Source organism: Ambystoma mexicanum, chromosome 12 (assembly GCF_040938575.1).
Source record: "Ambystoma mexicanum isolate Mex_15411 chromosome 12, UKY_AmexF1_1, whole genome shotgun sequence".
NCBI classification, from domain to species: domain Eukaryota; kingdom Metazoa; phylum Chordata; class Amphibia; order Caudata; family Ambystomatidae; genus Ambystoma; species Ambystoma mexicanum.
Window position 1 is genome coordinate 893,825,679 of NC_090936.1, and position 24,063 is coordinate 893,849,741.

A 24,063-nucleotide genomic window follows, 5' to 3' on the forward strand; every position below is an offset into this window, starting at 1 on the left:
TACAGCTTAATTTCCAGTCTTTCTCAGTATTCTTTTTTGACCTTTGTACCAATAATAATTAATCTCTTCCATGAACTGAACTCTTCAGTGCATGCCATGCTACCCCGCACTGTATTAAGTAAATTTGTATTGTTCACCCATAAGTGTCCCACAAATACCATAAACACTCAGCCACACCTCTCCGGCAGGATTGAGGCTTTCATCCTCCAATTCCTCAGGGTTGTATACCTACACCACATAACTCTATGGCGATCATGGTTTAGTCAGAAACACAGATCTTAGCTATACTGTCGATCAATTATGTCTGCTCATGAAATGGTTGTCTATCCATGAATATGACAAGTGCACCCATTGATCTCTTCCTGACACTATACTATTAGAAGTTCTCCCTTTTGTTTAAAATGGTGTACCGCTAGCACTCAGAGGATTTTCTCTCACCCGACCATGGTTTTCTCTCCTTAAAAGAGATGAAAGAGGCTCCATAAATAAGGGGGAAACCTTTGGCAGGAATCAGCAATCTAGGATCTGAGACCGTGGGAGAGTTCGGAGAGGAGGGGTACGTGTGAGCCAGGCAAATATCCATTACTGTATCCTGCCGAGCAAGGGGACCTTTATGATAACTGTTTGGTTGTCGTGAGAGTAGTAACTGTTGTTCTTTTAAGAATAACGTGTTTGATTCCCCCATTCCAATTTTCTGTCTTTTGTATTCTGCTCCTCCTTTACTGTAACATACCAAAGTGCCTAAGAATGACCGAGAGAAGGCGAACTTATACAATGGCACCTGGGAATTGTAGTTAAGAACCACAGTGGCTAATACAGATTGTGGAAGAGAGAGAGCGAGCTCAGGAACAGCACTGTGGCAGAAGCACCATCCTGACAAAATATACCTTTTCTTTTGAAAAATGAAATGAAGAGGGTTCGGTGGCATCTAGGGGAGTGCTTTGGGCTGCCTTTAAGGCGACAGTGAGGGGATGTGTCTCCATGACGGTGGGAATACGTAGAAAGCTCTTAGATGCGCTACAGCGAACATAGGCTCAGGTGGCAGAGTTGGATAGGGAAGTGGCGAGAGGTGTAGAAGTGGGGGAGGCATTGGCGCAGAAGCTGACATTTTACCAGGAGACTCTGGGGAAGCTGTCACTCTTTGACTCCGGTAGACGTGATGTTAGGTTGCATGGGGAGGGGGAGGGGGATAGGGCAGGTAAATTGTTGGCGTGGTTGATTAACAGGGAGAGCCCTTGTCGGGTAATAACTCAGCTAAAGTCAAATGGGGGGGAGGTAGTGGGAACTCAAAAAGAGATTAATGAGGTCTTTGCAAGGGGGGCGTGGCTTGGCAGCCATGGAGTAGGCTGCATCTCCACTGAGCTCTGTGATCCGTGAATTGATCCTTAGAAGCGCAGGCTGCCTGACAGCAGAGAAAGACTTCAAAATAGCACCATGGATGTATGAAGACGTCTAGCACAACTTGCAAGTACCCGCGAGGAAATTGACCCAGGCGAGTTAAAGATATGAAACATTGTTGCACGGACCGGGAACGGCAACATTGAAGCAAGATGGCGGCGCAATGAAGACAAAGCGACCCGTGATAAGGTCGAGAGTGAAGGTGGAATGAGAGGCTGAAAGGAGCTTGACAGGCCAGCAGTCGGCGAAGTCGCTGGGTGTGAGATTACAATATCTCCACCCTGGCCAACACACACAAAGCGGACAGAAGGTGAGGCGTCTAGCGTGGAGAGCAGACCGCCAAAGATCACGTGACGTGATCAGCACAGCGCAAAGCTGAGGGCAGCTGGGCCCGAACGAAGACCTGCGGTCCAGCCTCCTGCGCATCCGGAAAAAAGCCAGAGGGCCCCATGAACTGTGGCAGCGACGTGGAGAAGCGCCGGTTGTGAAGAGCCGACTGGGAATCCTCCCGCTGATGCAGCGGGAGGTTGAGATTGTCGGACCGCGAGAGGGACGCTGGCAAAGGGGAAGGCACCGTAGGACGTGCAGCCTGCCGCAGGGCATGCAAGCTGGGACTGGGACAAAAAAGAAAAGAAAAAAAAAGAAAGAAAAAGAAGCAGGTAGAGCGCCCAAATGCAGAACAGCACAGCACGTTGGATCGTGCTGCGTGGAGGGGAGAACTGGTCAAGATATAAGATCAGGGGAACCCCGCGCACTACACGGAAAGTCATGGGCTGTAAACGAATGTAGCTAATGGTTGAAGCATCGCACTGATCGAGGCTGCCTTCACTTGTACAAAGGTTCAGAACAAGCTGGTAAGCAAAGGGTGGGGCTGGAAACGCGTGTGAAAGACAGTGTGCCCCCTCCACCCCCCCAGAGAGTGGCAAGGGAAGGAACTCCCGGAAGGAAAGACAGAGTGGGGCACGCACAGTGAAGAGCTAATAGTTCATCGAACCCTAATAGACGCTCGGGCCACCCGGAGGAATAGGATGACAAGCAGCACGTAACAGAACACTGGTGCAACAGTCGGGTCGGGGGGCAGGGGAAAGCATGATATACAACGCATACTGATGCCTTGGAAAAAGGAGAGCGCTGAAATAGACAAGCTCGGGACACAGCTTAAGACACTAATAATTGGAAGCATTGGAACTTGTAACATTGGAAAAGAGCACGTGATGAGTTCTAGCAATCAGCCTCGGAGAGGACAGCCCTAGGGCACGAACAAAGCGGTGAAATGTCTGTGAGGGGCGGAAGATCTAAAAGTAAGCAGCCCCGATGGACATTTTCGCGAAAGCGCAACAATCTCCCTGCACCTCTGCTCAGGGCAAAGCAACCACATCGACAGAGGTAGATGCCTCTCGAGAGGATAGCGCAATTCTAACGGCCATAACAGAGCTAAGAACCTCATGGGGGGCAGCGATGGCGGACATGAGAACGGCATTGGAGAATAAAATAGACGCAGTAGGAATTGAGGCCAACTTGTTGAGACAGGATGTGAGGGCCCTGGTGGAGCGGACGACTGGCCTGGAAAGCGAAGTGAAGATCAAAACGGATACTAGCGCAAATAACACCAAAGAAGTCCACATATTGAAGCAACAGGTGGCTAATCTGGAGAATCGGGCAGAGGAAGCGGAAGGACGGGCGAGGTGCAAAAACGTGCGAGTGGTCGGGCTCCCGGAGGGACAGGAAGGGCGAGATCCCACGAACTATGTGGAGAACATGATATTGCAAGATATGGGGGCTGGTGAGCTCTCTCAAGGGTTTGCAGTTGACCGCGCACACAGGGCGCTGAGGAGAAGAACGCAACCCGTGGTCCCTCCTAGAGCAATTATAGCTAAAATTCGTAATTATAAAGACCGAGAGAAGATTTTGGAATTCTTCCGGAAAGGAGGAACGATAAAAAGAGGATCTGCAACCATCACAGCATATCCCGATTACACTATGCAAGTGCAAAGACAGCGGTATAGCTACGTGGCGATCAAGAGAAGACTGCGCGCAGCAGGATATAAATACATGCTCTTGTATCCTGCAAAGCTTAAAATCTTCCATAAGGGAAGAGCGTTATTTTTTGACACCCTGGAGGAGGTTGCAACTTGGCTGGACGCGAATGGCTGTCCGGAACGAGATGAAGAGCGAGATCAGCAAGAACATAAGTGACTGTAATGTTCTGTGCAGTGAATGAAGGGAGGAGGGAGTCAGTAAAAAGGCAACAGAACTGGGGAACAAAACAGGGTTGGGAAATGTTAAATAAATAAATGACATTTGGACATGATGGACTAGACTATAACCCGTGAAAAGCAGGACGGGCAGCGCAGTAGGCGCTTTGGTGGATATATTAAACTGGAGCTGTTAGCAGGAGAAAGATTACCCCGCAAGTAGTAATAGTTGAATCACCATTAGGGTGGTATCTACCTGCTGAGCCGTAAGTACGGCACTGGCTGGAAAGGGGCTAGATGCGGGGGTGCCTGAGGTCCAGGGATGGAGCTGGGCAACAGTTGTGGGGGGGGGGGGGAGGGGGATTGTTGAGGTGTTTGCAGTTGGGGAGGGAAAGTTTGGGACACAGTTGGGGTGCGAGCCTACACCCTGTAAAAACAACATAAGCCATTGGAGACCTTAAGATAGTCACTTGGAACGTCAGGGGGCTCAATAGTTATCTGAAAAGAAATAAGGTTATGATGTACCTGCATAGGCAGAAAATTGACATAGCTTTGTTACAAGAGACTCATCTAACGCAGGAAAAGCTGGAAGGGATACGAAAGAAGTGGAGAAGGACTGTTGTAGGAGCAACATACTCAGCCTACGCTAGAGGGGTAATCATATGGGTGGCTCCGCATGTCCTGTTCCAGCAATCTGCAGCGGAGTCAGATGGTAGGATGGTGGTAATGAAAGGGCTGGTAGAGAACAGAGAGATATGTATTGTTAACACTTATGCCACGAATCAGGACACGGCAGCATACTTCAGAACCCCATATGGTAAACTCAGTGAGAGTGTTGGGGGGGCAGTGATTTGGGGAGGAGACTTTAATTGTGTATTGAACCCGAAAATAGACAGATCGGACACCAAGATAGATAGACCCTCTTCAGCTGCAAAGACATTGCAGTCGTTATTAGCGGATGTTGGTTTAGATGACTCATGGAGAGCACGCCATCTGCAGGATAAACAATACTCACATTATGCAGCCCCTCAGGACCTACACACTAGGCTAGAGTATGTGTTTGTTACACATGAACTAATGACTGAAATAGTGCAGGCAGAGTTTAAAGCAAGGGTCCTTTCTGACCACTCGCCGCTGATGGTAGTGTGGCAATACTGACCTCCAAGAGCGAGAATACCCACATGGCGCCTGCGAGCAGAAGCACTGAAAGACAATGTATTCAGAGAGGATATGCGAGAGGAAATAATAAGTTATTTTGAGATAAACACCGGCAGTGTAGAGACAGCAGGTACACACTGGGAAGCATTTAAGGTTGTGGTAAGGGGGATTGCCATAGCTAAGTCCAAAGGATTGCAGAATGGGATCTTGACCGAATTGCAGAAAGCGGAAAAGGAGCTAGAAAGGGTGTTGGGAAGGGGTAGTAATACCAAGGAAGACACTGAAAGGGTACTAGACCTGCAACAGAGATGCGCGAGATACTGGGAAAGATTATGCAACCTCAACTACAAAAAATACATAGAGAGATAACATGCGGGAGGGGATAAACCGGGAAGAGCCTTGGCATGGCTATATAAAAATGAGACCCCTAAGCCCACAATTAGAATGATGTTGAAGGGGGATGGGAGCATAGTAGATGCACAAGAAGGGGTTAACCAGGAATTTGTAGATTATTATAGACTCCTGTGTGGGGATGAGGAAGGAAGCAACAGTAAAGAGATAGGAGACACGTTAGAAGATATTGGACTACCGCAGATCAGTAAGGAAGAGAGAGAGGAGTTAGATGCCCCGATTACCCTAGAGGAACTGGAGGAGGTAGTAAGGCAGCTGCCCACTTGTAAAACCCCAGGAACTGATGGACTCCCAAGCGAATTCTATAAAACGTATAAAAATGAAGTACTTCCCCTGCTTTTAGAGATGCTCAATGACGCATACGAGTAGGGAAAATACCAGAATCCTTACGAGAAGCAGTGATTGTACCGCTTCCCAAACCTAATAAGCCTGGCAGTGACTGCGGTTCTTACAGGCCCTTGTCGATGTTAAACCAGGACAGTAAAATATTAACAGCGGTCTTGGCAAACAGACTGAGGAGGGTCATCAATAAGTTAATACACCCCGATCAGACTGGCTATGTTCCTAATAGAAATATCAAAAACAACCTCAGGCGTCTACATCGAGTCATTGAATATGTTAGCGGAGACACAAGTGAGATGGCGATAGTATCGTTAGACGCGATAAAGGCATTTGACTCGGTCAAATGGCCCTGGCTAATTGCGGCCCTGGCCAATTATGGTATGGGACCGGGAAATCTCAAATGGGTTAAGCTATTGTATAGTCCACCGATAGCTCGAGTGAAGACAGGAGTTGTAATATCAGAAAGATGGCAACTCAGCAGAGGTACTAGGCAGGGATGCCCATGGTCCCCCATGCTGTACATTTTGGCCTTAGAGCCCCTGGCACTATACCTAAGTCAGCAATATGACGCAATAGGAATAATCGTCGGAGGGGAACTGCAGCTAATTTCCTTGTATGCCGATGACATGTTATTGTACTTGAGCTATCCAGAAGAGAACTTCCAATACATATTAGAAGTGATGGAGCGATTTGCGGAACTCTCTGGCATAGCTGTGAACCCAGGAAAGTCCTGTATATTTCCACTGGGCAGGTATAGAGGGATCCCGTCAAAGCAGTTGCTGACCCTACAGATATCGTGGGAGGTTGACACATTCAGATATCTCGGGGTAGACCTATATTAAACGGTGGAAGCAGAACATAAGCACAATACGGAGAAAAATAGAAGAATAGTATGAAGTTTTGGGCAAAGCTCCCCCTAGCAATGATGGGATGGGGGGCAATGCTTAAGATGGTAGTACTACCTAGACTATTGCACTGCTTTGCGAATATCCCATACTTGATACCCAGAAGATTCTTTGTCAAGCTGGATAGCATATGTAGAGAATTCCTGTGGCACGGGACGAGGAATAGGGTGGCCTTGTGGAAATTACAAAATTCATACGAGAAAGGGGGTATTGAGCTACCAAACTATGAAATTTACTATACAGCAAGCCAACTACAATATGTAGCCAAATGGCTTTCTGAAGAGCCGACTTTAGAATTCAGGTTGTTTCAAACGGACTGCGCCCCATTCTTTTGAGATGATATGGCTGCCCAAATTGGAAATGGAAGGACGCTCGAGGATGTTGAAGCTTGGTGGTAGATATGGCGAAAAGCCTGCCAGTTAATGAAAAGGCCATCCCTGTGCTGTCCGCAGATCCCATTGGTCTCTGTGGTGGGAAAGGAAAAGCAACTGAGACTAACAATTAGGAAGCACTGGGGAACCGGTAGGGCTAGCGACGATGGGTGATGCGTGGCAGGAGGGGAAGATGCAGGATTTTGAGGAGCTGGTGGAGGAAACGGGGTTGCATGTGGGGCAATGTATCGCGTATCATGGGGTGGTGAAGCGAATTAAAGAGACCTGGTCTGAAGTGGTAATAGCAGAGGAAGCGGACGCCACTATAGACACGATATATGACATCGCAGAAGGAGGACATGAAACGTCCAGATTGTATGAGATGATAATGACCAAGGCGGGCAAGGAGGTGGTGCAACTTAGATTGGACTGGGAAGAAGAAGTAGGGGCCCCGATGAGTGATGAGATGTGAGAGCGAGCTCAAGGATATCATAAAAAAGTGTCAAGAAATGCTAGATTACAGCATATACAATTATATATAACTCACAGAGCGTATATGACACCTCAAAGAATTGCCAAATTTAAAAATGTAGGACGACAATCATGCCCCAAATGTAATGAGGAAAATGTGGGAATGGTGCATATGTTCTGTCGTGTCCAGTAATAGAGAGATATTGGGGAGAAATAGCACAGAAGATGAAGGAAAAAGGGATCAAAATGGAGGTGGACACAGCATGGGCTTGTTTGATAGGAGGGTTTCACAGGCCACGTAAACTTAAACATGTGAGCAAGTTGAACGATTTAGCATATGTCCTAGCAAAAAAGAGAATGGCAATGGGATGGAGGGCATGTCATAGACCAAGATGGGAGATGTGGTGGAAGGACTGACAGAAATTGGCGGAGGCAGAAACTCTGGTGTGGCAGGAAGCATGTACAGGCGAGATGGAGGAAGAAGCTGGATCCTTACTAGGTTGGAGGCAACTGGTAGCTGAATTATTTGGGCCCACGTATGCAGAATCGATTGATAGAGGCTCACCAGGTACTGTTGATAAGGAATCCCTACTGCAGGATGCAGAAACTGACAATGAGGGGAAGTAGGCTGGGGGGGGGAATGGGAGGAACAGTGGTGCAGCAATGTGTGTTGTAGATCTGATTGGTATTTCCACTGTAAAGTTGGTTTGGTTGTTGTGATAAAAAATTAAAATCAATAAAATTGTTTAAAAAAAATAAAATCCTATTTTTGCAACATTCTACAGGGAATTATACACAAGTGAAGGTAGATATCTAGACAAGGAGGTGGAGGGTCTTCTAGAATCGTTGCAATTACCAAAGCTGGGGGATGACCTGCGGGAGGAATTGGAAGCCCCAATAGAAGAGGGGGCTATTCGCTGGGCAATCCATACAATGAAGAGGGGAACAGTGCCGGGTAGCGATGGGCTCCCGGTGGAGTTTTATTCATTGTTTGCTGACCTCCTGGCCCTACAGTTGCAATTAGTCTATGAAGAGGCTTTCCAGAAGGGCTTCCTCCCGGAGTCAATGAGGGAGGCGGTGATAACGGTAATTTTGAAAGAGGGGAAAGATCCGAGAGAGTGTGCAGCGTATCGGCCCATCTCCTTATTGAATGTAGACGGGAACATTTTGGGGAGAATCCTGGCGACTAGGCTAGCGGTGGCGGCGCCAAAGCTGGTCCATCCGGACCAATGTGGGTTCATTGGGGGCAGGAGCACATCGGGCAATATCTCCAGACTGCACCATGTTATGGATTCCGTGAAATCACAACAACGGGCGATGGCGATAGCCTCATTTGACGCCATGAAGGCGTTTGATTGTTTGGAATGGAAATGGTTGTTTTCGAGTGCTACAGGAATTTTGGTTTGGGGAAAAGATACGTAGGTGGGTGGCCCTCCTGTATAAAAAGCCGACAGCAATGGTGAGGACTAATAACTGGGTGTCTGAGAGGTGGGAGTTGGAAAGGGGAACAAGCCAGGGGTGTGCGATCTCCCCAATTTTGTTTGCCCTAGCCATAGAACCGTTGGCGGCGTTCTTGCGGCAAGAGATGGGGGAAGCTGGAATTGAGGTGGGAGGTCAAAAACATGTAGTGTCCCTCTATGCGGACGATTTGTTGTTGTATGTGAGGGATCCCAAGATCTACCTTCCGGAGCTGTTAGAGATATTGCGGAACTTCAGGAGGATGTCGGGTTTCCGTATTAATCCGGGGAAATCGGTTCTCTTCCCGTTGGGAGGCTTGAGAGATCACCCGTTGGAGGAACTACCGGAGCTGGGGATAAAGTGGGAACCGGAATCATTTCAGTATTTGGGGATACGGGTGTTCCATGAGGTCACAGAAACATTTGTACACAACACAGGGAGGGCGCTGTCCAGAATAGGGGACTCCATTCAGCTATGGACAGTATTGCCTCTTTCGTTAATGGGTAGGGTGGCACTTTGTAAAATGGTGGTTCTCCCGCGGTTGCTTTACTTCTTCAACAACATCCCGTATGTGGCTGAGAAAGTGTTTTTTAAATGTTGGATGTCAAGATTAGGGAGCTATTATGGGGTGTGGGGAGGAGGAGAGTGTCCTTGGAGGTTTTGCGAAGGACTAGAGAGGAAGGGGGATTGGGTCTCCCGCACTACGAGCGATACATCGTGGCGGCACAACTGCAATCAGTGCTAGCGTGGGACCAACTGGGGGGGAAGCACTCAGGGCGTTGGTAGGGACTTGGTTGCCGGATATTAGACCGGCGGAGTTACTATGGCACCCATTAGGTGCAATAGGGTGGACGGTGGTGTTCGAAGCGGTGAGGGAGACATGGAGGAAATACATGAGTGGTAGAGGGGTGAAGGGGAGGTTTGAGGGTGGTCTTCTGTGGGGTGCGGACCAGTTGCTTTGTCAGGTGATTGGGAGGATGGGGATACGGAGGCTTAGGGAGAAAGGTTGTAAGATGGTGGAGGATTTCTTTGAGGGTGGAAGGATGCTCACCTGCAAGGAATGGTTCCAGAAGTTTGACTTACCACAGGGACTCTTTTTGGCGTATGGGGCAGTGGTCCGGAGAATGGCGGAATTATGGGAAGGAATTCCTACAGAGCCGGAGCCCTGTCCGATGCTTCGAGTGCTGCTAGACCGGATGGGGGTAGGGCACGTATTGCGCAAGTTTATAGGGCGCTACGAGAAGGGAAAGCGGAGGGGGTATTGAAGGAGAGGTGGGAGAAGGACATGGGGCGCCCAATACCAGATAAAGAATGGGCACAGGTCTGGGATCTGGTTCGGAAGACATCTAGGAATGCCTGCTTCCAGTTGGTCCAGTTTAATATTCTACATAGGGTACATGTTACCCCGGTGGTGCTCAAGGCTATGAATGGGGATCTTTCAGACGCGTGTCCCAGATGTGGATCAGCGCAGGTAGGGTTCTGGCATATTGCATGGGAGTGCGAGGAGATAATAGTCGGGTATTGGGAGGAAGTTCTTAGTGGAGTTAATGGGGTGCTGGGAACCACTTGGGACCGCAGCCCGGAAATTTGCCTGTGGGGTAAGCTACCGGGGGGCGGAAGACATGGATTGCGGAATAGAATGGGCCGGTTCTTGCTTATTTTAGCTAAGCTTCGAATGGCGATAGTGTGGAAATCCCCACAAGGCCCAGCGGTTAGTCAATGGGGGAAGGATATGCAGAGATGGGGAGTAGCGGAGTTAACGCTGCTGCAGAATGCAGAAGAGACGGAACAGACAGATGTAACGATTCATTGGGCCCAATTGTTAGATGACTTATCGAGAGACAATGATTTACGACCTCCTTGAAAGATAGGAGGCAGGAAGGAATAACTAAGGGGAGTAACAATTGGAAGGGAATACGGTGATGGGAGTTACTGGCTGATCCACCTAAATTATATATATATTCATGGACAAGGAAGAGCTGCAGGCTGGGGCTGCTATGGGAAGCGGAAATCAACAGACTTACATGGACACTGGAAGGGGAGGTTGGGAGGGGCCGGGAAGTTGTTGAAATTGTTCAATTGGGAACTTGGGGAAATGTTTGCAGGGAGGAATATTGGGAGGTTGTGGGGGGAGCGGAGAGTGTGGGGAGATTTTTAGGGTTGTTATAACAAAATGCCAATAAAGAGTGTTAAAAAAAAATTAAATGAAGTTCTTTAAAATAGAAATGGCAACATCTGTGTGAACTTATTTTGGCTGCTCACCATAGCATCCAGACAGGCACCATACCGTAGCAACTGACCTAGCCATCCACATCCCAACCGCTCATATTACAAATACTACATTACCTGAAATAAATAGTCCACTGTATCTGATGGCATGTTGTGATATTACCTGCATATTATACTTCATTGTTTTTGAATTAGAATTATATGCATGTAGTGGCTTACAAAGCATAGAAAATAAATATATACTTTTAAGCACTGTTGTGGTAATGCTCAATTTCAAAGCATTAATGCGCCAAATCCTCACCTTTATGCAATGTTGTCTTATTAAGGTGAGCGCAGACCTGGCTTCAGGAAGCAGCCAAATGCTTTACAAATCATAGGGGAAAGTACACAGTGAGGGAAGCGGAGTGCATGGGATCAGCACAAAGGAGTGCAGGACTAACAATGGGAGAGAGAGAGAGTGGGCAATTTGACAGAAAGGGATATATAGCAACCAGGGGAGGAACCAGGGTGAGCAGGTTGCCCAGTCTCAGGTTAGGTGGTAAGTGAAGGATGGTGTATTAGGGAGGAGCCATTCCGTGGAGAGGAGGCTCTTGAGCTCTTGCTGTTCATTATACAATGCTGGATTATAATCCTCTGAAAATTAAAAACTGTTCAAGTTGGCATGCTCAAATTGCCTGATGAGCTACAAGTGCATAGCAATGGCAGATGAGTTCTGTTTAAATTATGTTTTACAGGAATATGTGTACCAACTAGGCTTGTTCAAATAATACAAACTATGACTATTTACTTGCACATCCCCTGTGTCTTAACCTTCCTACTTTACATGGGAATCAATAAAAAAAATGCACCAGCCCCATCCTAGCCACTTTGAACGAGTATTTTACCAATACAAACCCATCCCCATTTTTATATGTCCCTAGGTAATTCTGAACACCTACCTCTTTGCTATATGTATATGTTTCTTTAAAGGAGGGCAAGTTCTCTACATTGTTGTACTTTAAATTCACTGTACAGGACTCTAACCCCTTGGATCTATAAAGAAAACAGTAAACGTGCATTTGGATAACCAAAGCACAGACCAATGCCAGCTAACCTGTGATCATCACAAGGACAGGAAAAGGAGCACTAACTCTCCTATTATGTTGTCTCCCTTGATACTATTTCATCTCTTGTCTTTTCTGTCTGCCTATACAATTAATTGGTTGCAGTTTTAGATTCCGCTACAAATCAGTATATATTTCTTAGTTCTTTTCTAAAGCTCATTTTCATTAATTCACAGATATTTTCTAGTACACGGAGGAATGTAACTTGCCGGCTTGAACCCATGTATCCTCTAATCTTACCACACAACTAATTTAACTATGTAAATGTTTTTGGTGATGGCATTTACAGAGCATATTAACCAAATTCTTGCCCACTTGCCTCTTCAGCTATAGTTCGATTCAGATACATGTGCCTTTTACATTTCTGCACTTCAGGGGGTAGGGTGAGCGGGCGAAGCAAGATTTGATTAAATTAATTAACATGCTTCCAAGTGACAGTTTGCACTTTAAATAATGTATATCTAATTGAAATCAATTGTTTCTGTTGTAGGTGCATTCTCTTCAAATCACAGTTGGCAATATCGAAGCCACGCTAAAAGATACCAAGCAAAGACAAGAATGGACTGAAACAGCACTTCAGTATGCCGACACAGAAGTTAAACGAATTGATGATGTTATAAACAAAATGCAAAATGAAATTCTGAAAGACCTTTCTGATGGAATTCAAGATGTTAAGAATGCTCGAGAACGAGATGTGCCCTTCTTTGAAAAAACAATGGAAGAAAAATTAACAGATTTAACTGCATCAATTAATGATAATATTGCGATATTCACTAAAGTACAAAGAACAAGTCAAAATGAAATCGGCAATATTAAGGAAAGAATTGTTTTATTAGAGGAAGCTCATTCACTGAAAGATGATTTTGCGATAATGAAAAGTGCAGTCAGTGAATTACAAACCTCTATGACGTCCAACACAAATGGCATAGACTTGTTAAAAAACACAGTTCAATCGATGGAGAATTATTTTTACAAGGGCGAAAAAGAAGTAGCATTGCTCAAACAGCAATATGATGCTATCAATGAGGCTGCAAATACAGCACATTTGGCAATTCAAGCATTGGAAGATAAGGTTTTGAAAGCAGAGGAGTCCAATGTCCAGCTTCCAAATGAGATAGAAAGACTAAATACAGCATTTCAGCAACTTAAATATACTTTTGGGGAACAAGAAAGCATTTTACTCTCAGAAAAACAAGCTTTAGCTGAAAGCAATACAAATATGAACAAAAGGTTTGAATCTAGATTAAGAGTTACAGAAGAAAATATTGAATTGTTAAATTCTGTTGCAGCAGAACATTCTACAAAAATTGATTCTTTTCTTTCTGGGCAAGAGGAAGTTTACAGGAGACTAGGTCATTTAGATCAAATACAGTCTGCAATGCAAACCTCAAACAAAGATTCACATTCGCTTGGAGAGATTGTATCAAACATTGCTGACTCACATGAAGCACTCTCTAGGGACATTGGTGATCTAAAACAGCAAATACGCGCAAAAGCTGATGAACTAAAAAAAGTAGAGGATGAAGTAAGTAGTTTGCTTGGTCATCACAAGGAACAGATACTTGAATTGCAAACAAATCAAGTACACATGTCAGATGGCCTGGAACAAATGCAGAACCATATAGAGTCTCAAAATAATCTTGAACTAGTTTCTATCCAAGAGGCTGTACATGATTTAGGATCTTCGGTTCAAGAAGTAGATTCTGAGCTAAAAATGCTCTCCACTACAGTGGATAGTCTTGTAGTGCATTCGGTTCAAATGAAAGAACATGAAAACAATGTATTGGTAATGCAGGACTCCATAGACAAATTAAGGAACAGTCAAGATAAAATATTAGAGAAAATAGAAATAATCCAAGAATCTATTTAGACTATCAAAGATGTATAAATCACTGTTGAAATAGGTTTGAACAAACTAACCATCTCTGGTCTGTCTGTTTGCATCATTCCCTTAAAATCAACTTCTGTTTGATAATAAAATGAAGTAAAAATGAATTTTTGAATATGTTTTAATCAGTAAAATATTGGTATGGTGGGTATTTAGGTCATTTTATGTCCTGCTTCAGTGAACAATCAATTTCCATCAATTACTGAGCTGCCGATTAACCTCTGTGCTTGTTGCTCTTTGAACTGCATTCTCTTCTATATGTGGCTTTTTAGTGGGTGTCACAAAGAGGAAGGAACAGAATTGGAGATATCGCACATAGTGAGAGCTTACACATGTCTGGAAATAACGGAATAGAAGCCCTCAGGGTAGCAGGGTAGCAGGCTAAGAACATAAAACAATACAAAGGCTTGCCCAACCCCACAGAAAACCTCATGCTTGGATACTGTGACGTTAAAAGACACATGTGGAATGTTATAAAGCACATAACCAAGTTGACCTATCTTTGTCCCCATGTCCCGAGTACCGGCCAAGTAAGTGCCTTGGGATCTTTTCCTCCCTTTATTGAGCTCTAGGACAGGTAGGGAGAAGCCATTTGGGACCTGGGGGTTATTTACACAACAGAAGACGGGAGCTTGACACTCAAAACGTTTCCTCCTTTTCTCCTATTCCTCCACCTGCTTCAGTCCTTACTTATGCTTCTCCTCTTCCTGCTCTCTCTCCTTCTGCTCTCTTCCCATACTGAAATACCATCATCTCCCACACAAAGCTAGAGGAATACTGCTGCTTTTTGTATTGTGGCCAATTAGGAGATTGATACCATACCTGTTCTGGTTGGTCTCCAGTTTGTTCCTTAGTTTCTCTACTCCTGGTCGGTCTTTTACCCTTGCACACTGCTCACCCACATGTGGGCAAACCCTACCACTCTTTGGGCCTCATTATGAGTTGGGCTTTATTCGGGTGCTATTTCTGCAGAGCGGTAATGGCGTTACCGCAGGGAGCAAATAGCAGCACATCACAAGTTTGTGGGCACACACACACGGCCTTGGCAGGAATGCTAATTGCGCCTGACGTAAACACTGCCAGAAAACAGACCACCACCGAAAATGCAGAGCTAAAAGCGTTACTGCCAAGCGTTGGTGCAATAAGCACACGCTATTAATTCCGGTGGGAAATGTGTCACTGCCAGAACAGGAAACAATGCAGCAGCCATTTTGGAAATCACAATCCATTCAAAATCATCCACATTTCCAGACCATCAAACCTGTCCCAGGAGCGGCCATGGGGTGAGGCAGCCCAAGATCGTCTGAGAAAACCGAAGTTCACAGATGCAGAACTCATTGCCCAGGTGGATGAGGTTGTGCCCCATCATGAAGATCTATATGGAGCTAGGCAGAAGAAGACCTCCTTCCAGCGCCGCACTCAGATCTGGCAGGGACGGGGAAGACTGCTGCAAGCGTTGGAATGACCTGCGGGTCCGGGGAATCCTGTCCCACCATTGCCAGGACAGCATGGCCACAGGGGGAGACTCACCACCTGTACTGGACCTGACACCCTGGGAAGAAAAATGTAGCACCGTGATCAACATGGAGGGGATTGAAGGAGTTGGAGAAGCTGAGTCAGGCACTCAGGAGGCTGAAGGTGAGTCAACCCACCCCACCAATCTAAATGTAACAGTCCAGCACTGGTTTCCCCCAGTGGAACTATGAGCCAGGCACTGCGACTGGGGGCAGTGTGTGAGAGCCACTACAGGCACCCATGTGCCAGTGCACCAAGGCCCCCCGTGACCTAAAGCAGTAGGGTGGGCATCCAAGCACCATACACCATACAGCCATGGTGGGGGCACAGCAGTGCACCATTGGGACGTGGCAGTGACGTTCCAACTCCCCACCCCCACCAACTTCATGTGTACCCGCCAAGTAGGTAATGGGGATCAAATGCATGCAAGTCAAGCAACAGCTATGCCACCAATGTACCCCTTCCATGCCACCACATTCAATTGTAATCACCCATGGGCCCCCCTCCTGCACGTCCGCCCATCATTGGCAAAACACAACCAGACGCAAACATGCCAGGCCTTTGCATCAGTCCAACAGCCCTGTGCCACAACCCTCAACATCCAATAGCTGTCATGTATCCCAAAACCTGTGTGGGAATGCGTCCTAACGCCATCCCCTATAGGCACACAAGCCTCACCAGAGGCAACGGGGGACAAGGATACAGTGGGCCATCTTCACGTCTGGCCTCCCGTGCCACCACCAGCACCAACCAACACACCAGAGAGTCCCGTTTGGGAAATTGAGCGTACCCCAAGGCCACTGTGCACAGCATGCCAGGCGGCGTGCACGGACCCCACAACCAGACACCGACACCAGCTCCTATGGCTCCCCTATTCCCAGCACCACCATGCGACGTCCCACCCCAGCCGACGGCTGCCCTGGCCGCAGATTGGAGAACATTGCCATTGCCCACAGCCAGCACGTGCAGCGATCCACAGGTGATTAGTAGGCCATACAAGCGGCAACAAGGAGGATGGCCCGAGACAATGGTGGACCAGGAGAGCCGTGCACAGCCTCACTGACTAGGTTTGGACAGAGGGTGTGTGAGCTGTGCAAGGGCGTCTCTGCCCTATCTGAGCAGTTGAGGGAGAGCAATGCCCTCAACACCAGCAGCTGCAGGTGGCAGCTTCTATTCCATCTGTCTTCCCCACGGAGGAATTGCAACAAAGCACCCCGGCGGAGGTCCCTGCCTCAACTGTGCTCATGCTCCCCGGATGCTTGGCGTCGGGAGTAGAGGGCACGTCCATCATGAATGGCATGACTATTGTTGCCCTGTGTGGCTTCAATATAGACACAGTGGTGAGTGGGGGCAGGGGGGATAATGTGCTGTGGTGTTGGTGGTTGGTGGGGGTAGGGAGGATAGTGTGCTGGGGTGTTGGTGATGGAGTTTGAAAAGGTTACATAAAAATCGGTTAAGCAAATGACATGCAAGGATATTCATGATTGTGTTCTCGTGTTCTTTATTCACACTGTGCAGGTTGTGTACTGGGTTAGGTCAATGCACTAAAAGTAATTGTCTATTAGCGCCTCTCGGGCCACTCTCCTTTCCCTCAAGTAGGTGTCTGCCCTGGCTACTGCCACTTGGTTGTCATCTCCATCTTCATCTGGGTGTGGCCTGTCGTGGGGGGTGGAGGGAGAAGAGGCACATTCCTCCTTAGGCACATATTATGGAGCATAGCACACAGTAAGACTGTTTTCCGTACTTTGTAAGGGGCATACATAAGGGTCCTTCCAGTGCAGTCTAGGCACCAGATTCGTGCCTTCAGGAGTCCAAATGTGCTTTCTATGCAAACGCGGGTCCAGCTGTGGGCATGGTTGTAGGCGGTCTCATGTGGTGTACGTGGCTTACGTACAGGGGTCATCCGCCACGCCAGCTGCAGGTATACAGAGTCACCTGTATGGGGTGTAGTACGGACATCAGTCATTTGTCTCATGCATGGGTCTGCAGTCCCACTGTATATAGAAATTCTTTGCTGTGAGCATTCTTGTGTGCATCCGGGCCATGACATGTGTATGTGTGATGGGTGTGCACCATTTGTATATTATGCCATGAATTACTTGTCCTGTACATGCACACAGTGACTTTATGGTGGGTGTTCGGTGGCCGGGTTGAATGCACATAGGCAGACGTCTGTGGCACGGGTGGACATGCTGTTCGGTGCTGCTGTGCTGATCTGCACAGTGCCACATTCAAGGCGCATTTTGGTACAAGGAGTCTGATGTTTCATTGTGATGGCAGCAGTGTTTGTCCATCACCATGTGTGTGTCCAGATGTGTCAAACGTGTGCATGCTCACTTGGATGCCCCCCCATCGATGTTGCAGGGGCTTCAAGGGTTCTGCCAGTGCCTCCTCTTGACATGCAATGCTTCCTGTGGCTAACCTCACCCCCTTTTAAAAAAAAAATATGCTTCAATCTGCATATGTGGCAGGGTTTGTACTCGCCCACTACCCAGGTCCGTTGTCCTCTGTGCCTCTGCATGTATCCCGGCAGTGTGCTGTTACATAGGACCATGGCGTCTTGGGTAGATCCAGGGTAGCGGGCACAGCAGTGGATTATGATGAGGTCTGGGCCACAGCTTACCTGCAAGTTCATGGAGTGGTAGTGCTTGCGGTTCCTGTAGACAACCTCATGGGCCTGGGACGCCACCAACGCAAAATGGGTGCAGTCGATGGCATTTGTGCGGTGCCATAAAAGCGTGCCTTCATGTCATTCACCTGGACCTGGGTGGTGGGCAGTGCGATGCATTGGTTGCCATGGCGCAGAAGGGCATCCAGCACCTGGTCAAGGACGGTGCAGAATGTTGACTGCCATGCCATGCATCATGGACACAGAGTGCCGGAAAGTTCCCATCCCCAGGAACTGCAGGACTGCCACCAGCTTTACCAGTGGGGGTACGGCTGCGCAGATGTTAATTCTGCTCCCATGTCATCATGTAGTCATCATGTATTGTGGCTAGCAGCTCAGTGATGGCCTCCCTGTCCAGGCGATACTCTGTTACCAACTGGGTGTCACTGAGGGCCCAGGGTGATAGCCTGACCCTACGGATGGGTGCTTGCCTTGCTGGGGCTGCTCGCCTCCTCATTCCATGCCCCCTGTACTCCCTGTGCCCTAGCCTGGTTGTCCAGCATCTGAAGGTCCAGGCGCAGCCTGAGCAGCTTTGTGTCCCAGCTTACAGCAAAAAATTGCAGCATGGTGTTGTAAATGGTGTTGGGGCCTGGGCAGGTCTTATGTAGCCCTCTGTTTTGCATTGTGTTCACCTGTGGCTTGATTCTTGGCACCTGGATTCATTTACCTACAGCTGGGGGTAATTCTTGGCTGAATTAGTGCTGGTTTTCGGCCCTAATACCACAGAGGATGCACTTGTGATCTGGCTGTATTTGCGCTTTGTGTTGTCGGTGTTATTAGCACCAGCGGTAATAGCTCTGGTGTCTTTTGGGTCCAGTGATCTTTGCGCCGACTCATGATCCGGCGGAGCAGTGTTGACAGCGCTAATACCATTACTGCCACATTTAAGGGCTACCGTCCAATTCGTGATGAGCCCCTTTCTCTTGTGAGTGCTATGTTAAAATAAGGCAGGGGAATTATGTTGATGTCCCGTGCCATCATTCTGCCTGCCTGGTTCGTATGGAATTGGCTCTCATCTCGTGCTCATTTGAATCAAAGCTGGGAATAACGACAAATGCCTGATTCCTGTGTCTCAGCCCTATACTTTTCTGCAAAGTCCGGTCGAAGTTGAACTATAGCCAATCTGCCACCCACAATGCTGGGATTCCTGTTCTGCAGATGGACCTTGAGCCCAGTTAGGCATTGTGTGTTTCTGCCTCTCATTATATGCCTGTAAGTGCAACTGCAGTTTCTAATCTCGTTAGGGTGCCCTCGCTGGATACTTGTAGAGGCACAAGTTTTTCTTTCTAGCATTAGGAGGACTGGATGAGCTCTGGGAGATCCTCTATGGGCCCCATCACAAAGCTGGCGGCTCTCCATAACCCTCAGAGTTCCCTAGTGTCCCATTACTGGAATGCCACAGTGCTTTCATACCAGGTGGATAAGTAGGCCTTTTTAAAGTTAATGCCCGAGGCTGGGCATCACATCTTACTTACATTTGTGGCTCAGTTTGCAAGCAACATACACATGGTTGAAAATAGTAGCATGGAGCCCTCCCTATATACATCCACTGCCATTTTGTCTTGTGTCACTGGCATATACAGTTCCTTTCTAGCCTTTACAACACAAATTTAAACCTAATTCTGTTGGTTCTTCATTGTTTCAAGATGGGATTCATGATTTTGAAATCTTGCAATTCCTTCCCTGCCTGGGTTATGCCATTTGTAATCACGACCCCCCCATTTGGACAATTATTCCACTTTTGTGTCTGCCTTTTGGCAGATATTCGGTCGGCTGCAGCAGGAGATCTCCCCTGAGGAAGATCTGTGTGCTAGAACACAAAATCCCTTCTTAACAAATGAAACTCCTTTTTTTAAAATGTTTAATCGTGCCATTGAAATTGTAAAAATCAATTCCAATATATATTGTCAATCTAAACGGCAAATCACATAGCAGTGTACATGATAAAATATAAGAGCAGATAAAGCCAAAATCAGCAAAAATTCAGTGAAAAATTAATAATAGATGCAATTCTAATTTGATAGATGTCATGAGGAGCAAAACACGCTGACAACCCTCCGTTTCCCTTCCCCTCCCTCACCCCGCCTCCCAGCATGGCCACCTCCCCTGATTGGCCTTCCTTCCATCTGACCTCGTAGCTTGCTGCCGGAACCACAATGCCATTTCCACCAGGCGTGTTGCAGGTGAGTGCTGCTTGATTTGACCCTCCTGGGCCTTGATTTTCCCTTCTTGACTATCTTCCTATCCTCGCTTGCCTGCACGTCCCTGTTCCTTGTTCTTTTTTCCCTTCTCTCCTCCCACTTCCCAACCCGCCGACCTCTCCTGATAGGCCAGACCTCTGCTGTTAACTGACCTTACCAAGGCAGCCGTCTGCCCGTGCAGCCCCTGTGGCTAAGGGCCCCAAGACAAAAGGCGGCTCCTTCAGAGGCAGCTCCTTATCATGTCTGCAGGTGTCAGCTGGGGTAGCCAGTAGCCAGCTGTCAACCATCAGCGACTAGTAAGGTAGGAGTGGCCCGGTGAGGAATAGAGCCATCACCCTGTAATCCTGCCACATAGCAACCTTACCTACACTAGAATAATTGTGCGGTCTGCTGTATTTTAACTGCATTGTGAAACCTGGGCCTTTCTCCCACTATACAGGACTCTTGGATATAGGTGTGCTGTCTCAGTTGTTAAACTACATTGTGAAAGTAGTGCTCTCTTTGGTTTTTTGCCTTCTTAGCAAAGCGTTCACCTAGTAAACTGTTCTACTACTGTCTGAGCCCTTGTCGTTTTGTTCAATTGTCTACCATTGTATCGCGTCTCCTTGTCTTGTCTGCTTGCACCCCATCTGCGTCCTTCCCCAGTGTTCTCCCCTTGCCTTCCCGACCTCCCTCCCCTTTCCTCTTCTCTCCTCTCCCTACCTACTCTATTGTGCTCTCTGTCTCTCCTATCTTTTCTAACTGCTTCTCTATCGACTATCCTGCTCTCCTCTCTAAAACTGGTAGGAAGAAGTATAAAAGGACATTTTGGTCTTCAACCCAGGCCTCTCTATCCCTGACACCTATACCAGTGCTTCCTCTAGGCAAAACCTCACTGACATCCTCTTTGTCGTTCCCTCGCCAGACCTATGGACTCTTCATATGGTCTCTGTGCTCTTCTCTCCCATTAATGATGGCACCCGGTGGGAGGCCCTCCTGGCCTCCTTCGACTCCTCTAAGGTCATCATTAATGTTTACCTGAATGGTACCGTCTTGTACAAAGCCGTCAGGCCAATCTTCTCCTCTTTGATAGACGCTTCCTGCGCCTCATTAATTTCCTTCCTTCTCCTGCTGTCCCCTCTCTTCCCCCTGCTGTCTCCTCCTTGGCTGCCTTGCCCTCTCCTCCTTGCTCTTCTGTCCCCCCCTCGGGCTTCTTTTACACCTCCGCAGGGTGTACCTCTGATTTGTACCCCTCCCCAGAAGTCTTTCAAGGACGGCTACCTTCTCCATATTGCCACTCTAAACTCGCTCCGCTGTCAAACACTCCTTTGACACCTGCCGCCTCCTTGAAGAACTTGACCTCGATGTCCTTGGTCTCACGAGACATGGTTCATGGCCAGCTTTGTCACAAGCTTTGACACTCTCCTCCCTGATGGCTACAAGATCCTCTCCGCGCCCAGGTCCAATCGTTCCGGAGGGGGTGTAGCCCTGATCTTCCCTGAGTGGATTCCTGCCTCCTGTCATTCCAATGCAGGCCTACTCCTCTTTCGAATGCTCTCTCTATCTCCTAGCCATTCCCTTACTGTGGCTACCATCTATCGGCCACCTGGTCAGATCTCCTTCCTCTCTGAGTGGGTGTACCTTTCCTCTTACCTCTTGGTCTCGACCACTCAACTCCTCCTTCTTGGAGACTTTAACATCCACCTGGAGGCTTCGTGTCCTTCCTAACTCTTTCGCGACCTCTGCGACTCTGTCACTCTCTATCCTCCCTGACTCACTCTGCAGGGCACACTCTTGATGTTCTGATCCCTACAGATCTTCCCCTTTATATCCCTCTCCTTGGAGTGATCACTTTCTCCTTTCCTCCCAGCTCCCTCTCTCCACCCCTCAGGCCAAGCCAACTTCAGCACGGCCACCCTACCTTCTCAGTTATCCGACCCATGAAGCGTGTGTCATTTGAGGCTTTTGCCGCCACTTTCTCAACCCTCCCCACCCCCTTTGGCCGACTCACACCCCGACACAGCCCTCACAATGCTCTACTCTGCTATATCTGATACTCACCCCTGTCATGAGGATCCGGTGTTCTTGCCCCTTTCATGAGGATCCGCTTGAAGCCCAAGGCCAAGTGCAACTCCTGGTATGACGCAGACTTCGCCACCCTTAAACGCAAGTGCAGGGTGGCTGAGTGGGAATGGCATGCTTCCGGTACATCCTCTGACGAACTGGTCTGCCGCCTGCTCCAAAGGCAATACCGGCTCTCTGTCTGCACCAAGAAGAGACCCTACCTCCAAGTCTGTGTCTCTGCGGCATCTAACAACTGGCCGAACTCTTTAAAATCTGCAAGGAGCTGGCCAATCCTGCTGCAGTCTATACCTCTCCTGTCCCCTCCCAGGCCCTCTGCACGGCCGTGGCTTCTCATTTCATCTCTAAAACTCAAGACATTCTGTCCTCCCTCTCTTCCTCTCCCCGGCACCCCCTACTCTCTGCTCTTCCTCTGGCCCTTCTTCGGCCACCTGTCCTCTCTCCTTCTCTGCCTTTTCTCCCATTCTCCCCTGACAAGTTTTCTAGACAAGTCTGATCTATGAAAGTCTCATCAAAACAGGTTCACCCCTGTTCCTCCAAAACTATCAAGGACCACATTGACACATTGGACCCTGCTCTGGCTGGCCTCTGCAACCACCCCTTCACTACTGGAGTCTTCCCTTCCCCCTGGAACACTCCCTTGTTCACCCTCTTAAGAAACCCTCTGCCGACCCGTCCTGCCCGGCTAACTGTCGCCCAATCTCCATCACTCTTTCCTGGGCAAACTCTTGGAAAAGCTGGCTATCTCCCAGGTTAATCTTCACACTGAATCTGTTGGTTGTCTCCATGACCATCAGTCTGGCTTCAGAGCTGCCAGAATCATGGAAACTGCTCTCCTGAACATCCGTGAAGACCTGCTCTCCAACTTCTATTCCAACACCCCTGTGTCCTCATCTTACTTGATCTCTCTTCTGCCTTTGACACGGTCAACCATGCCATCCTGCTTAACCGTCTCCATGATAAACTGGGTATCACCGATCAGGCCCGGGCTTGGCTGACCTCTTTCCTCTCCGATCGACCCTCCCAGGTCCAACTTGGGTCCTTCTTCTCCACTATCTCTACCTGTGGTGTTCCCCAGGGGTCTAACCTCTCTCCCTGGCTGTTCAACCAATACCTGGCACTTCTTGCCCACCACATTGCCGCTCTCTGCCCCAACTTTCATAGATATGCGGATGACACTCAACTCATTTTCAGGCTCCCTTACACCACCTCTTCTCTTTCTCTCATCTCGGACTGTCTGTCTGCTATCCAGGAGTGGTGTGCCGCCAATTATCTCTGCCTTAATGCCAGTAAGACTGAGATTCTCCTCATCGGCACAACTGCTCCCTCCTTTCTTGTCACTCTCTGGCAGGCCTCTTTTGGCCCTCTTCCTGGTCCCACCTTCGTGGCTAAAAACCTCGGGGTCATCTTCGACTCCACACTCTCCTTCTCTCCACACATCTCTGACGTCTCGAAGAAGTCACACTATCAGCTGCATTTCCTGAGAGGTATTCTTCCTTTCCTCTCCTCCCCCCCCCAGAAGCTCACTGTCTCCAGAGCTCTGGTTCCCTCTAGGCTGGACTACTGCAACAGCCTCTTTCTAAATCTCACTGCCTGTACTCTCCACCCTCTCAAACTCATCCAAAATAGAGCTGCGAGACTTGTCCTTGCCCTGGGCCTCAAGTCCACGGATCGTATCTATCCAGGACT

At 48.1% G+C, this 24,063-nt stretch overlaps 1 protein-coding gene across 1 annotated transcript in view; it reads left to right on the forward strand.

The window, feature by feature from the left end:
• Positions 1–14,036, forward strand: part of CKAP4 (cytoskeleton associated protein 4) — a 90,152-nt gene extending 76,116 nt beyond the window's left edge. Inside the window, exon 2 of the mRNA XM_069629383.1 lies at positions 12,532–14,036. Coding sequence (XP_069485484.1) covers positions 12,532–13,911 — 1,380 coding nt within the window. The 3' untranslated portion in view covers positions 13,912–14,036. The remainder of the gene's footprint in view (positions 1–12,531) is intronic.
• The last annotated feature ends 10,027 nt before the right edge of the window (positions 14,037–24,063 follow it).